General features: G+C 43.7%; 1 protein-coding gene across 1 annotated transcript; it reads left to right on the top strand.

Annotated features, from left to right (window-relative positions):
- The first annotated feature begins 837 nt into the window (after positions 1-837).
- Positions 838-17,223, top strand: Phax (phosphorylated adaptor for RNA export). The gene is made up of 5 exons (XM_034518475.2): positions 838-1,118; positions 3,356-3,945; positions 7,385-7,505; positions 10,674-10,757; positions 16,612-17,223. The coding sequence occupies exons 1-5, from the start codon at positions 1,023-1,025 to the stop codon at positions 16,879-16,881; spliced, it is 1,161 nt and encodes a 386-aa protein (XP_034374366.1). The 5' UTR covers positions 838-1,022; the 3' UTR covers positions 16,882-17,223.
- The last annotated feature ends 135 nt before the right edge of the window (positions 17,224-17,358 follow it).

The following is a 17,358-nucleotide window of genomic DNA, read 5'->3' as shown; positions in this document are numbered from 1 at the left end:
GGCTGGTACTCCAAAGAGCTACACAACCTTTGTTCTCACCCTCCCCAAACTCCTCAATCTATTGGTTCAGAACACAAAGCCTTATCTATTGTATATCCTGGGATTCCCTCCTTTTCCGATCATGGGCTCCGTCACATGGCAGAGTGTCTGTAACTTTTCAACCCTAGGATTAAACTGAGATAGCCTTAGACAGGCAGGCACCAGAGGCCAGCTAAGGGAAAACAGGAGTAGATGGGGAGGGTGGTGGTAGTGGGGAGCTGTTGACCTGTAATTGATCGCTAAACCATCTCAAATTGAAAATGGAACATTATGTATGTATGTATGCATGCGTGCATGCATGCATTTAATAAAAAAGTTTCGAGAGGGTCAAAGTTCATGGTGTAGAGGCATGGCAGTATGCAACATGATTTATTTCTTGCAAACTTAGAGGGTCAAATTGCCCTGGCCTCCACCAGCTTAGGTTAAAGGAAAAAACAAACAAAAACAAAACAAAAAACATTAAAAGGAATGCTTACAATAAAGGTCTGTAATTAACAACACTTTAATAATATTTTAACCGTGATTAACCAAGTACCCCGAGGCAAGATAGGCCATTTTAACACTCTGAAATAATGGCTTAGTTACTTTAGCCTAAGGGTGGCTCAGGAAAAGAGGCTGCAGCAAACGTTGCCCAAGAACACGAGCCGGTCAGTGACCATAAAGCACAGACAGGCGCGCCACCGCCACCGGAGAGAGCCCAGCTTGGCGGTGAGCAGAGATGGAAGCGGAAAACAAAACAAAACAAAAGCAGCCGGAAGGCCTGTCCAGAGCATCCGGGTGAGAGGCGGGAGGTCAGAGCGGAACCGGGAGCGCTTCTGGGTTGCGTCGAACTCGCCTCCCAGCGGTGAGTTTTGAGATGGTGACGCTCGCCCGGGCCTGCAGAGGCGCCGCGGACCGGCCCGCGCGGGGGCGCCGGAGCACCGCCCTAAAGCCTTCCCTCCGCCCGCCGGAAGCGCTCTCCTGACCCTGCGCGCCGCGGGAAGATGGCGCTGGAAGCTGGTGACATGGAAGAGGGGCAGCTTTCCGACTCGGATTCCGACATGACGGTCGTACCCAGCGACCGGCCTCTGCAAATGGCGGTGAGCGAGGGGGCGCGCGGGAGACAGGGGATGGGCGCCCGGGGGAGCGCGGCCGGGACTGCGAGGCGCGAGCGGCCTCCGGTTGCACTGAGGCCTCGCCGGCAACACGGCTCACGGCATCCCGGGAACAGGCGAGCATCCCTCTCTGGCGGCTTCTACTTCTTCAAACTTCCCCGATCCTGCACAGCGGCCCCAGGAGACAGATTTTTTTTTTTTTTTTTTTTTTTTTTTTTGTCCAGACTTGGGGACGGAGACATGAAACTGCTCATTTTTGCCTTAGTGGATAAGGAGCTAACGGCATCCTCGGGGCCGGGTCTTTGGTGCCTCCCCCACCCACTTTCGAGCTTAATCAGCTTTCACGTGCAGCATGGAAGCACCAGGCTTTGTTTCAGCTGTCCAGGGTTGTAGACGGCATCTCGCTGTGTAAGCCAGGCCGCCCTGGCACTTGAGCTGTGGTCCTGCCTTTCATCCTCCAGAAGTGTTGGGAGATCACAGACGTGCAGCACGGTGACTCTAGGCAGCTTCCTAATTGTCTTGAGACTTTGCTGAGATTCCTGTTAACTCCGTCAGAAGGCTTTTCTGCAAGTCCACCAGCACTTAAACCTAGGCACCGTCGGGGTCAGCAAAACTACTTAACTGCCATGTTTTGGTGTTCTGGTGGAGCTGGCATGGCACACCACTGAGGGTTATAAACGATATGATGCATACACAAGTACTTAGTGCACACTGTAAGGTCTGGCCAGTATTAGCAATTATTACTGGAAGAATTCAACAAATGCTTGGTTACGTGTTTAGTATAAAAAAGCAAAGACTGAGGTCAAAGTTAGAGTTAGAAGAAATAAGTTCAGGTGCTTTATTGCATACTAGTTAAAAGTATATTTCAAAATAGCTGCAAGAAGGCAAGGGGTGTAGCTCAATTGGTAGAGTGCTTGGCTTGCATGCCGAGGCCCTGAGTTCAATCCCCATTACCCAGAAGCCAAGTGTAATGTACACCTGTATTCCCGGCAAATAAGAGGATTTTTGACTCTTCTTTAAAGAAATGATAAATGTTTAAAGTGATGGATATCTTAACAGTCCTGGTTTGATCATTATGAAATATATACATGTATTGAGGCATCATACCCCATAAATGTAGGTAGTTACTATGTGGCAATTTTTTAAGTGATTACCTTCACATGTAGATGTCATAGAAAATTAATACCACGTTTTTATTTTTAAGTCCCTTAAACTTTTTACATTAATGATTTGGTTAACATAATGCTGTGATATCTGAATTTTCAGGTTTGGTTGGTTGTTTGTTTTAAGGAGAGGTCTCTTCATAGCCCACAGTGTCCTCAAAACCAAGATCCTCCTGCCTCAGCACCCTGAGCTCTGATTACAGGTGTGCACTACTACACCTGGTGAAGCCAGCAGTTAAAATTAATATGTCTGGGATAGGAGCTTATCATCAGATTGGTTATTTATTGTAATAGGGACAGGTGAGTGGTGTATAGGCTGACCCAAGAACTGTAGCTCTTAACTATGTAGTCTTAAACTCACAGAGATAATGCCTGCCTCTGTTTCCCACTCTAGCTGAGATTTAAGGATGTGTTTACCAAACCCTGCTACACCATCTTAAAGGAGTAGCCATAAAACCATATAAAAGAAGTTGATATATCCAACTAGAAAATAATGTTTTTGGAGAGAAAGATAAGAGTTTTGTTTTTAGTATTTATGTATGTGAGTACACTGTAGCTGTTCTCAGACACACCAAAAGAGGGAACTGGATCCCATTACAGATGGTTGTGAGCCACCATATGGTTGCTGGGAACTGAACTCAGGACCTCTGGAAGAGCAGTCAGTGCTCTTAACCGCTGGGCCATCTCTCCTGCCCCGACAGAGTTTGTCTTAACTGCCAGTCATAGTTACTGTGTATGTCTTTCTCACGCATCCTTGTCTAGAAGTAAAAGTTTTAGTGAGTTTTTAGAAGGAGATCTTTCAAAACCAAGTTAATTTAGCTCTCTTTGGAACGTGATTGTTTTGGATGCTGCAGTTGAATCATTCTCCCTCCTCTTGCTGTGCAGCTTAGGCGAGGGCCTGAACCCACTGTGTGACCTAAGTTGTCCTGATCCTCCTGCCCTAGCCTCTGGATCACTGGGATCACAGGCATGCACAATGCCTACGTCATTGTGAAAAATAGTCAGTGGTGGGTGGAATTAATGTCCTGTGGAACTGACTGTCATGTCTTTGACTTGCAGAAAGTCCTAGGTGGGGGCAGTGCTGCGTGCGCACCAGTGGCACATTATCGGACTGTTAAACACGTGGACTCCAGTGAGGAGAGTCTAGATTCCGATGACGATTGCTCTCTTTGGAAACGTAAGCGACAGAAATGTCATAACACCCCTCCCAAGCCAGAGCCTTTCCCATTTGGACAGAGTGGTCAGAAAACAGCTCTCAACGGTGGAAAGAAGGTGAACAACATCTGGGGTGCTGTGCTACAGGAACAGAATCAAGACGCAGTGGCCACTGAACTTGGCATCTTGGGAATGGAAGGCACCCTCGACAGAAGCAGGCAGTCTGAGACCTATAATTATTTGCTTGCTAAGAAACTTGCTAAGAAGGAATCTCAAGAGTATACAAAAGAATTAGACAAAGATCTAGATGAATATATGCATGGTGACAAAAAACCAGGGTCAAAGGAAGAGGAAGAGAATGGGCAAGGCCATCTCAAACGGAAGCGGCCTGTCCGAGACAGACTGGGTAACAGAGTAGAGATGAACTACAAAGGCCGCTACGAGATCACAGAGGAGGATTCTCCCGAGAAAGTGGCTGATGAGATTGCCTTCAGGTGAGCACGGGAGCATATATTTGCTGCTAATAGGAATTAAAATAGATATTAAATGTATTCCTTTCTGGGGTTTTGTTCTGTCCAGACAGGATCTCTCTGGATTTCCTGGAGCTTGCTAGGCAAGGCTGGCTTCAAACTCTCAGAGACCCACCTGCCTCTGCCTCCCAGAGCTGAGACTAAAGATGTGTGCCACACCTGGCTGTGAGGCTTTGGGTTTTGGTTTATTGGTTGGTTGGTTTTTTCTTAGTGGAATTAACCTGGAGCATATTTGACTCTGAATGAATGCATTTGTGTCTCTTTAAAGAAAACTTGGAGCTGAATGTGTATGTAGCTCGTTTGGTACACAGTGCTTGCCTAACACGGATGAGACCCAGACAGAGTTCATCCTTAGCACCCCATAGACTGGGCATAGTGTTACATGCCTATAATCCCAGTACTAAGGAGAGGTCAGAAGTTCGAGATCTTTCTCAAGTACACAGTGAGTTTGATGCCAGCCTGGGCTAGATGACATATTGTCTCAAAAAAAAAAAAAAAAAAAAATGGGGCTGGCAAGGTGGCTCAGCTGGAAGGCACTTGCTGCCCAGCCTGGTGTCAGTTTAGTTCCTGGTCTCACATGAAAGTAGAGAACTGACTACTGCGAGTTGTCTTCTGACCTCCACATCTGTGCCATGGCACAGCCCCCCTACCAAGAAAAAGAAAGAAAGAGATGGATGGAATTTTTCAATGTTATAGTCGAAGGTGAAAAAATAAGATGACTGTTAAGTTATATGATAATCGTCATTTATAGTAACATAATAGCCATCCATTTTCCAGGTGTCCTCCCCCAATGGAGGCAAATTTATCCAGTTTTTTACAACCATTGCTTTTTTTTTTTTTTTTTTTAAAGCAACTGTCACTTTTCAAACCTTTCTCTCCATTTAATAAAATCCCTAGTGTCCACATCCATGTATCTATTTACTGTTAGGATCCCTGGTCTCCTTCCCAGACAAGTGTGTTTTACTTCTATCCTTGTAAATTCACCATGCAGTATACGTTTTTATGCAGTTTCTTTTTTTTCTCAACATAGGGTTTCTCTGAGACTAGGCTAGCCTTGAACTCACCCAGAGATACACTTGCCCCTACTTCCTTGGTGCAGGGAGTAAAGGCTTGCACCACTATGCCTGGCTAGTTTCTTCATTTGTAAGATCAACTTGCATTGTAGCAGGAACTAATTGATACTTACTCTCCTCCTTTTTTGAGATGGTCTCACTTTGTACCTGGAATCCAATGTGTAAATTGTTGCATTGTTGAACAAACCACTGAGCTAAATGTGTAGGTCAGGCTGGCCTCAAGCTCACTAGATAACTGCTTGCCTCTGCTTCCCAAGTGCTAGAATTACAGGTGTGCACCACTCAGTACACCTGCTTACTTTTTTTTCATTTTCATGAGGAGTGTTGCTTTTTGTGTGATTTGGGGGTTTTGGAAAGGTTTCCCATAGCCCAGGCTAGCTTCAAATGTACTATGTAACAAGGCAGATCTTGCACACTGGTCCTTCTGCTTCTGCACTCCCAGGGCTGGAATCAATGTGTGTGTACCACCATACTGTTTTATTGCATGTGTGTAGATTTGTGTATCTCCAGACTAGATGGACAGTCTATGTTTGTTTATTATGAATAATGCTGTTAATGAACCTTGCTTGCAAGTCCTTGATCATATATTTTCCTTTCTTTTGGGTAAATAGAATTTTTGGGAAGGTATAAATTGACAATCCATGCATTTTTCACAAGTTTAGATTCTAATTAAGTTTTATTAGCTCTAAGTCACTAGTCACATATTTGAAAATGGGTATTGGGGTTAGGGAAACAAGTATTTACTTTCCAGGCAACACCAGTGCTGGTTTATTTTGGTTTTTGTTTTTAATAGTCAAGATGGCTGAGGGCTGGAAGATGGTTCATTAGTTAAGAGCACTGGCTGTTCTTTTAGAGGATACAAGTTTTATTCTCGGCACCCACATGGCAGCTCAGAGCCATCTGTAACCCCAGTCATCCCAGGCAATCCAGCCCCCCCCCCCCTTTGGGCTCTGTGGCCACTGCATACACACGATGCACTGCATACACACAGACAAAACACTCATACACATACGATAAACATTTTATTCTGTTTCTGTTTGTTTTGTTTTCTCTGTTTTTGTTGTTTTTTGAGTCAGGGTTTCTTCTGTGTATCCCTGTCTGCCCTGAGACCTGATCTGTAGACCAGGCTGGCCCTCATATGCAAAGATTAAAGGCATGTGCCATCACTACCCAGCAATAAAATCTTAAAAGTGTTAAGGTCAGGTCTGGGTTTCAGGTCTAGTTGCAGGGGATCTGGTGCCCTCCTGGTCTCCTGGGCATCCAACATGAGACAGACATGCAGGCAATACACTTATACATATAAAAAATGTTAAATAGAAGTTTGAAATTTGTATTTTGAGAAGAAATAGAGAATTAGAAGCCAAAGTTTTTCTTAGAGATAAGGACCTTAAGGCCAGTAGTTACCTGCCTTGCACAAAGCTGTTGACTTTGTGTCAGATCTGAGGCTGAACCCTTGGTCCGTTGTTCTTCCTGGTCTGATGCTTTTTTCCCACAGTATTGCATTGCCTCCTGTGAGGAGAAACCAAAGTCCTGGGTCTGATTGGAAACAGATGAGGCCTCTGCACTGTTTTCCTTCATCTCTGGGGACCATGGCTCGATCTGACACCATTAGAAGAGTTACTCAAGCTACCTGTATTTTGTTTTGTTTTGTGGTTTTGCTTTTTGTTTTTTTTTTTTTTTTTTTTTTTTATTGTTGCTGGTTTTTTTTGTTTTTTTTTTTTAAAGACAGGGTTTCACTGTGTAGCCTAGGCTTAGAACTTGCTCTGTAGAACAGTCTGACCTTGAACTCACAGAAACCTTCCTGCTTCCTCCTGAGTACTAGAATTAAAGGAATGGGCCACCATGCTTGGTGGTCCCTGTATTTTTAATCTCTAAAGAGTGAAATGAAAATAGTACATGTTTAACATTTGAAAGAATTGATATTTGCAGATAAGGTGTGGTCATTAGAATTGAACTATTTTAGGAAACCATTTTCAGATATTGGAACATTAATTATTAAGCATAACTGAAACATTGTGTGCATGTTATTTGTTTTGGCAGAAGTACATGGAGTAAATTTACCATTCTTACATTTAGAGTTGGATTTCTTCACCCTGCTTTGCATGTTCATTTGCAGAATTGCCATAATCCAGCAAGGCAAACAAAAAAGAGCCTTACTTTAGAGTGAATGTGAAACTTAAGGTTAATGTCCTGCTGTGTGACTGAAGATGAGGCTGTTCCCATGGCAGCAACTCCACAGTTGATGGATGGAGAGTTAGGGAAGCAGGTGTTAGCACTGGAGATGAAAGTAGATTTCAGCAGGTAGTAAATGTGCTTTGTGCTCTCATCAGGTTACAGGAGCCGAAGAAGGACCTGATAGCCCGAGCAGTGAGGATACTTGGGAACAAAAAGGCCATTGAACTGCTGATGGAGACAGCTGAAGTTGAGCAAAATGGTGGTCTTTTTATAATGGTGAGACTACTCTACTGTTTCTGCTTTTGTATTATCAGCTGGCTTTTTTAAAAGCAAGATGACCTTGCCTCTCTGTGCCCCCCCCCACAGTCCCCTTTTGATGACAGGGTTCATCACTTCACACAGCTCCAGCTACCCACAGACTTGGAATACCTCAGCAGTGCTGGGATTGCAGGCATGTGTCATTATGCTTCTTACGGGTTTAATTTTAAGACAATTGTCTGGAAGGAATTGAAAACTCAAGTTTGAAGGGTTTTGTTTTGGAGCACAACTTACTGTGATTTACCTAAATTATTTGGTTCCTGTGTTCAGTCTCTTCATGTAAAAATGAATCCTATGCTGTGAGAATTGGATGAGATGGTCCACATAAGGCATAGGTGCAAGGCCAGCCTGATTTACAGAGAGGACCTTGTCTTCAAAACAAAACAAAACAAAACACTTGTTAAATTATAAAACCCAAATAGGGGGCTGGAGAGAGAGCGCGGTGGTTAAGTGTACTGGCTGCTCTTCCAGAGGTCCTGAGTTCATTCAAATACCAGTAACCACATGGTTCACAACCATCTGAGATCAGATACCCTCTTCTGGTGTACATGAAGACAGCATACTCATATACATAAAAATAAACAACTAAATTTTAAACAGTTAAAACCCAAATAGAGCTGAGTGTGATGGGATGTGCCTGTAATCAGCATTCAGGAAGCCAAGGCAGAAACATTGCTGAGGATTTCAGGACAGCCTGGGCAAAACCCTGTCTCAAAAGTAAGTCAATAAATTGCCAGTAGATGCACACTATACCCATGTGTATTAAAAGTCAAGGGTAACTGGTAGGAAAGAAAGATACCTGAAAAGCCCCCAGAGTTGGGTAGCAGTAATGGGGGAGGGGTGGCGAAAATCTCACTGTTTCTTCTCTGGCAAGGTTGAGGGCAGCAGCACTTAGATACAGATTTCATTCATTCAGCTTTCACTGGGAAGTGAGGATGAAATGTGAGTGTCTTCCTTTTGCTTGCTACTCTTGGTTTGTAGTGTGTTACCCAGTAGGCACAGCACAACATGCTGTAGGAATAGAGAGAAAAGAAACCTACAGGATTGATAGCACTGGAGGTTAGGGAGAGCCCAGTGGTTAAGGTTTCGTAGTGTTCTTGGGAGGACCCAAGTTTAATTCCCAGCACCCATGTGGGATGGTGTACTAGTTATTGCTGTTTTGAAACACCGTGACCAAAGGCAAATTGGCTTACATTTCCATATTATTGTTTATCACTGAAGGAAGTTTGAACAGCAATTAAAACAGGGCAGGAACCTGGAGGCAGGAGCTGATACAGAAGGATGCTGCTTACTGACTTGCTCCTCCTGCTTTCTTATAGAACCCAGGATCACTAGACCAGAAATGGCACCACCTACAATGGGCTGTGCCTTCTCTTGTTGATCCCTAATTGAGGAAATGTCTAGCAATTTTTCAATGTGCCTCAAGGCATTTCCTCAACTGATAACTCTAGCTTATGTCAAGTTGAAGCAAAACCAGCCAGTACAGGAGGCTCACAGCTTCTCTTAACTCCAGCCCTGTGGGAATTAGATGCCCCTGACCTCTCTGGGTACTCTTGCTCACACTATCACACATAATTTTTTTGTTTTGTTTTGTTTTGTTTTGTTTTTTTGTTTTTCGAGACAGGGTTTCTCTGTGTAGCCCTGGCTGTCCTGGAACTCACTCTGTAGACCAGGCTGGCCTTGAACTCAGAAATCCACCTGCCTCTGCCTCCCAAGTGCTGGGATTAAAGGTGTGCGCCACCACCGCCCGGCGGTCTACTGAATATTGACTTGAACAAAATTCAAGGACACTTTGATATGTCCCCTTTGAGTAATTGAGTGCATGCTTTGTACTGAGAGGTGTTGAAAACAAGAAAGCTGGGCAGTGGTGGCGCACACCTTTAATCCCAGCACTTGGGAGGCAGAGGCAGGTGGATTTCTGAGTTCGAGGCCAGCCTGGTCTAGAGTGAGTTCCAGGACAGCCAGGGCTACACAGAGAAACCCTGTCTCGAAAAACCAAAAAAAAAAAAAAGAAAGAAAGAAAACAAGAAAAACTCAGTTTATTGTAGTAATCATGAAGCCGGGCATGGTGACACATGCCTATAATCCCAGCAGTTGAGAGGCAGAGATAGAAGGATCACTGAGCCAGCCTATTGTTTCAGACTCACCAGCCTGCATAATGAGACATGTCTCAAAAAAGAAAAAGAAGGAAGGAGGGAGGGAGGGAGAGAAGGAAAGAAGACAAGACAAAAATGGCCTTTGAGATCATCCCTCCTTCCACTCTCCTGAACAGTCAGTCAACTTCTCAGATTATCCACTGACCTCCACCTATGCTGTGGAGTGTACACCTCTCTTGAAAAATGTGATTGGTTTGTTTGTTGTTTTATTTTGTTTTTTTGAAACAGGATTTTTTTGTGTAGCCCTGGCTGTCCTGGAAACTTAACTCTGTAGACCAGGCTGGCTTCAAACTGGAGATCCATTTGCTTCTGTCTCCCACTTGCTGGGGTTAAAGGCATGTGCTACCATACCGACCTCGTTTTCACAGTCAGAGTCACAGGACTAGATAGATAGCTCAGCAGTTAGGAGCATATGGCAGCTCACAACTGTCTTAACTCCTGTCCCTTCTGCAGGTAATGCATGCACTTGGTACCCACACTTACATGGAGGCAGAGCACTCATACACATAAAATAACATCTTAAAAAGAGGCAGAATCCAGAGGACTCGGTGGTTAAGAGTACTGGCTACTCTTCCTGAGTACCTGGGTTCAGTTTCCAGCACCAACATGGCAGCTCACAACTGTCTGTGACACCAGTTCCAGGGAATCTGACATCCTTATATGCTTGCAGTCAAATCACCATGTTCATAAAATAAAAAGGCAGAATCAGATCTGAGTTTCAGATGGCTGTCTCCATAAGTGTCTCCATAAGTTCAAATATGCCTGGTCATTCTTGGACCTGTGCTGAGGGAGCTGGGGTTGTAGCTCAGGGACTGAGCACTTGGCTAGCATGGCAGAGGTCCTGACTTCTCTCTCAACACTGTTTAATAAGTAATCAGTCTTCACAGACGACATTGTCAAAGAATAAGTTTGAAATATTCTCACTTTGCCTATGGAAGTGTCTGGTTTACTTCTTTATTCCTTTTTGTAGAACGGTAGCCGAAGAAGAACACCCGGTGGAGTTTTTCTGAATCTCCTGAAGAACACGCCCAGCATCAGCGAAGAGCAGATTAAGGTAATGATGATGACTGCATCCTTGGCTGCATGATACATCAGAAAGCCAGATTTAGGGCCCACATTTGTAATCCCAACACCCAGAAGCAGAGGCAGGAAGATGGCCATGCACATTCCAAGAAAGATTTCATTTCAAAAGATGGAGGAGAGCCATCTTAAGTAAAGATTTTATTACTGCTCAATTTTAAACACTAACTGAAAATGTAAAATGAGTATATTTTTTGACTTGGATTCGTTAGTGGTGACTTTCTTGTTGACATTTGTTTCTGTTTTGTTTGGAAATGGACTGCTTGGTGTTCAGTTCTGCTTAGTTCAACAAGCACTTGTTTATTATACTTATATTTTATAATAGTTTTTTCTTTGAGAATTTGACAGATGCATCGAGTGTATTTTGCTCATATTCCCCATCCAGCTCCTCTCAGGTCTCCTTAACATGTCTCCCCCTAGCTTCCTGTCTTGTGCTTGTTTTCAATAATCCACTAGTCTAGTTAGTCTGCTTAGGCCTATCTACTGTAGCGTGGGCAGCCTACCAGTAGCCACATTCCCAGAGAAAAGGACTCCATCAACAGTTATAAATTCCCAGGGACCCTTCAGCTAGGGGTTTTTGCTTGTTTGTTTTAGATTTTCTTTTTATTTGTCCACGGAGTGTTGTACCTGTACAAATGCAACGTGTGCCTGTGGAAGCCAGAAGGCATCAGATACCCTAAAACGAGTTCAGCCACCATGTGGGTGCTGGGAACCAAAGTCAAATCTTCTGCAGGAGCCACTGAGCCATCTCCCCAACTAGTAGTTGGTTGTTTTTCAAGAAGCAGTCTCACTGTGTAGCCCTAGCTATCCTAGAACTCACAAAGATGTTCTGCCTCTGCTTTCTGACTTTGGGATTAAAGACAAGGCAAAGCTGTATCCAACCTCAGCTAGGGATAAGGCTTTTTTGCTGTCTGTGCTGCAGTTTGACTCAATCTTGTACAGCTCTTCAAGTTATCTTTTTTTTTTTTAAGATTTATTTATTTTATGTACATATGTACACGGTCACTGTCTTCAGACACACCAGAAGACGGCATCAGATCCCATTACAGATGGTTGTGAGCCACCATGTGGTTGCTGGGAATTGAACTCAGGACCTCTGGAAGAACAGAGGGTGCTCTTAATCACTGAGCCATCTCTCCAGCCCTCAACAAGTTATCTTAATAGGTTACTGTACAGTGTTGATTTTTCCTTTCATTTTTTTTTACTACACCTGGGGTATCTGTATGGACATCTGTGCCATAGTTCTGCAATACAGAGGTCAGACTTAGTTCACTTCCTCCACCCTGTGGGCTCCAGGGATAAACGCAGCTTGGCGGCAAGTGCTTTTACCTGCTGAGCCGCCTCTCTGGTCTTACTTTCTCTGGAGCAAAAGCCTCACTGAGAGTTCAGGTTGGTAACTCACAGTTCTACTGAGCACCTACTGAGCACCTGAGTGCAGGCGTTACAAAGAGCTGTAATTACAGACTCTGCTGTCACACCTAGCTCCTGATGCCCTTTCATTTGATAACTAGAGAGCATGATTTACAGTTAACATTTATGACCACGTTTTAGAATTAGTGTCTTACATGGGAAACATCCAAGACAGCTGCTGTTCGTGGGCAGCTCTGCACTCTATTATGTCAGTGAGCAATGGGGATTGGGGCCAATTGATGCAGGCTGCTTGGTAGGCTGCATGCCTGGCATACCCAAAGCCTTGGGTTCAAACCTCAGCACCACATAAACCAGGTGTAGTGATATGTGCCTCTAATCCCAGCCCTTGAGAATAGGCAGAGTCAGGGTAATCTTTGGCTCTATATAGCAAGCCACATGTCAGCCTAGATACCCTCTCTCAAAGTGGTATGGGGCTTGGATATAATTGTGCTACCAGGGCTAGAGAGATGGCTTAGCAGTGAAGAGGCTTAGCTCTTGCAGAGGACCTAGGTTAAATTCCCAGCACCCACATAGTGACTTAAAAATTATTTGTAACTCTTAACTTCAGGAGCTATAATACCCTCTTCTGACCTCTGTGCTGGTCACCAGTTACACATGTGATGCATGTACATAAATGTGGGCAAAACACTCATGATGTTTTAAATCTTAATTTAAAAAAAAAATACTGATACCAGGTAGAAGCCATTTACTTGAACTGGTTCCTCTTATGAATACAGTTTACCTGTGCTTGACGATGGGGTTCCTCTCCCTACTTAAAATCCTGGCTTAGGCTGGAGAGTTGGCTCAGTAGTTAAGAGCACTTGTTGCAAAAGACCCAGGTTTAATTTCCAGCCCCCATGTCGAGGCTTGCCACTTCCTCAAGCACCAGCATGTGTTGTGCACAGACACACAGAAAGGGAAACGTTCATCACATAACAATAGTTAAAGTAAACCTTGAAAAAACCCAACAAAACGAGAAAAAAAAAAAGAAATCCTTTCTTTCTGCTCCTCACTTCTAGCAGTATAGGGTGTTATTTTTTTGTTTTGTTTTGTTTTAATCTGCTCTTGAGATTTCTACAGGAAATATTAGTTTCATTCTTTTATTATACATCTGAAATTTCTTGTTCCCCCCTTTTTATTCTTTATGGGAGTTAGGTCTTTGGAGGAACACAGAGGAATACAGTTTGTGTGTCTCCTTGGTGGCACAGTAGAGATTGTACTTGAGTGTTCCTCCCTCCACTGCAGTCTTCCTGTGGGTAAATGATGATCCTTTCAGTGCACACTGGATAACAGGGTGTAATTTTCAGAAACTAGATTGACTTGGTGAAAGGGATTATCTTGACCATGAGCATATGACTTGATCTCAGCCACAGTTTTTCATCTATAAACTTAGGGACTTTAGAGCAGGGGACATACCTCAGTTGGTGAGGTGTCTGCCACAAAAGCATGAGGGCATGAGTTCATATCCCCAGCATCCACATAAATATGCCTGCTGCTGGGTTTGATGGTGCATGCCTTTAATCCCAGCACTCAAAGAGGCAGGCTTATCTCTGGAGTTTATGGCCAGCCAGGACTCCCTAGCCTCTGTCTCAAGGCTAGAGAGATGGCTCAGTAGTTAAAAGAGCACAGACTGCTCTTCCAAAGGGCCCAGGTTCAATTCCCAGCCCCCACATGACAGCTCACAACTGTTTGTAATTCCAGCCTACTGAGTGCTAGGTTTAGTGAGAGATCCTGTCTCAGAAAGATAGAGGGATCAAGGAATACATCTGATGTCCATGTCTGACCTCCACAGTCGCGTGCGCACTCGCACACACACTGCCTGTTTAGCAGTGTAATGGGAAAATGTAGTAAGGGATTAAATAACATGATATTGGTGGAAGGGGTGGGGAGAACACTTGCTTTCTGTTCTGTTCTCTTTTCTTTGAAGTTACGTCTAGCCTTAAATTTAAAATTCTGTTGTCTCTACTTCCTGGACGTGGGATTAGAGTATCATGCTTGGTCTAAGAGATATTTTGAGTAACCTTAGACAAATGGTTCCCAGAGACAAAAGGGAAGACAATGTTCATTGACCCTGGGCCCAGCACTGTTTGAACTCCAGGGTGTGAGAGGAGGTTTTCCCTGTTACACAAATAAACAGTAGAGGAATAGAGCTTCCTGAGGCCACTTAGAATACTCTGACTCTAAAGTTAGTGATTTCACTATCTTCCATCTTTGAATTTTCGAGTATTCTGTACTACAGTAATAATAGAAAACTTTTGTACACACTTGCTGGTTCCCAGCACCCACATGGAGCTTACAGTCACACACAAGTCCACCTCCAGGCAATCTGACCTCCTCTTATTTGTGTGGATATTAGAACAGATATGGGAAGAGTTTCTTTCCACCACGTTGGCCCCCTGGATCATCAGGATTGGTGCAGGTACCTTTGCCCACTGAGCTGCCTCACCAGCCTGATTGTTTTCCTCCTACCTTCCTACCTACCTTCCTTCCTTCCTTCCTCCCTCCCTCCCTCCCTCCCTCCCTCCCTTCCTTCCTTTTTCTTTCTCATTTTTCCCCCCTTTGGGTTTTTTTGTTTGGTTGATTGGGGTTTGAGGGGAGGGGCTGTTTTTGGTTTTGTTTTTTGTTTAGTGTTCTTATTAAGAAATAAGTTTAATAATTAAGTTGTAGAGCATATAAAGGAGACCAGCAGCAAGCAGATTTGCGTCCATTGGGGCTGCATAGCACTATCCTGTCTCAGAAAGGGAGAGGAATAAGGGTGTGTGTTGGGGTTCAGGAATCGCCACACAAATCATATGAACACTGATCTCATTTAAGCAAGAGTAGTTTATTGAACACACACCTTAATACTAGTCAGACCAGGAACATAGCTTAGAATTATCTGAACTGTGACAACAGATACATTTTCTGTCAACTTATAAAGGAAAAAAACCAGTGTGTTCATATGCAGGTGTTGGAAGAGCTGCCTGGCAGTCAGCTCTGACTCAAGATATATTAAACATAACTGTTCATTTTGACCTTTTTTTGATGGGCCTAAAGTCTTGTGGAATTTCTTAAGATTAGCAAACCTCATACAGAACATACAGAACAAAACAGGGCATGTGGTCAGCATGTCCTTGCCCTGAGCCAAGTCACTTCTCTGTGTCACTGGCTGGCTGGTATGTTATAACAACAATATGAAATAGCTGGCAGGCATGGAACAAAACAGCCCCAGCTATGCTGGGGGTAGGGGGCAGAGGCATCCAGACCATAACACATGTTTGTGTTTGGAAAAAATGCAAGGGTTTGTTGGCTTTTGTTTTTGAGACAGCATCTCACTATGCAACCCTAGCTTGCCTCAAACTCACAGCAATCTATCTGCCTCTGCTTTGTGAGTGCTAGGGCCTAAAGGCGTGCACCATGCCTCTTAAGACCAAGATACTTAATAAATGAAAATGTGTTTGTACATAGAATGGAAATGCATCGTTCCTTTTGAAACCAGGATGTAGTGACACACACCTATAATCCCAGCAAATGGGAGACAGAAGGTAGCCTGGTCTACATAGTGAGGTCTAGGCTAGTCATGGCCATGCAGTGAGAATGTCTTCTAACAAGTATGTATTTATGTATACTGGTTTTGCTCCTCGCAATACATTTTTGATTGTCGCTCTTTAGGAGGGGGTAGCCATATACCACGACTACAAGTCATGGGTACTACATGTGCAGCCTGGGATTTCAGTAGTGTCAGTGTTACGTACTATGCTCTTCAATATTTATGTTTATTTTATATATGTGTGAGTGTTTGCATATATGTATGTGCATGTATCATGTGTGTGCAGTGCTGTCAGAGGCCAGAGGAGATATGGGATCCCCTAAAACTGGAGTTAAAGGTGTTACGTGTTGGTGTTGTAAACTAAGTACAGGTCCTCTAAAAAAACAAACAAAAAAACAGTAAATGCTCCTAACTGCCTTTTTTCCTGTCCCTACAATAATATTTTTAAGAGCTGGGATTATTACATTTTGCAACTGCCGTGTTCTTAAGTACATAGTCACTTGGTTTAATTTCTTAGCACAGGCAGTCATACATATATAGTTAAGACATTTCAAGTTTTATACCTTTACTCTTTTAATTTTCTGGTGTGTGTGTGATTGGTTATAGTTTATTTAAAATCTAAACAAGATTTTCCTGTGGTATCAAGCAGATACATGGTATGATGTGTCACGGTAGAATGAACATGGCCTACTTGATAGCAGACTGTGTTTGAATACAGCAGTCTGCACTTACATGATGAACTGTGTTCTGATAATGAGGTCACTAGGATTTGTTTGTGAGAAGTAGACGGCTGGACTGTGAAGGCCTGACTCATAGTATACGTGTAGCAAATAATATGGGGTGGTTTCTTGTTTGCTATTTTTCTTACCAAAGTTCTTTTTTATTTCAGGACATTTTCTACATTGAAAACCAAAAGGAATATGAAAATAAAAAGGCTGCTAGAAAAAGAAGAACACAACTATTGGGGAAGAAAATGAAGCAAGCTATTAAAAGTCTGAATTTCCAGGAGGATGATGACACATCACGAGAAACATTTGCAAGTGACACTAACGAGGCCCTGGCCTCTCTGGACGAAGCCCAGGAAGGACCAGGCGAGACCAAGCTGGATGCCGAGGAGGCCATCGAGGTTGACCATCCTCAGGACCTGGACATCTTCTAAGCACGTTTCGAAGAATAAACCTTTGTTTAAAAACAGTTGTTACCATTTCTACTGAGGTCGCTGTACTGTGCACTGAAACTGGAGAAAGGAGCGCCGTTTCTGTCCTCTGAGGTAGTAATGTGTGTGGGCAGTCGGATGCTTCGGCAGCAGCGTGGACGGACAGCCCGGGTTCGTTTCTCATTCTGCTGCATGTGCTGACTGTAGCCTAGGTGGAGCTGGGACCGCTCTGTCCAGCTCACTGTTTCATGCCATTAAGATACTTTGGTTTTCTGATTCATGTTTGTGGGGAACTATGCTTTGGTTTTAACACATTCCATTAAAATAACCTGCAATATGTATAAATTGTTCAGCTGTTCCATTCAGTAATGGGCAGGGTCTTGGTGTGGGCTGACCCATCCTGCCTCTGCCTAAGCAGTGCTGACATACGAGCCTGTGCCGCTGTGTCTACTACTTTGTGGCATTCTTTTTAAAGTTATT

The sequence above is a fragment of the Arvicanthis niloticus genome, chromosome 14 (genome assembly GCF_011762505.2).
Source record: "Arvicanthis niloticus isolate mArvNil1 chromosome 14, mArvNil1.pat.X, whole genome shotgun sequence".
Taxonomy (NCBI): Eukaryota; Metazoa; Chordata; class Mammalia; order Rodentia; family Muridae; genus Arvicanthis; species Arvicanthis niloticus.
Note: the sequence above shows the minus strand (reverse complement) of the source record. Positions and strands in the feature narration are given on the sequence as shown.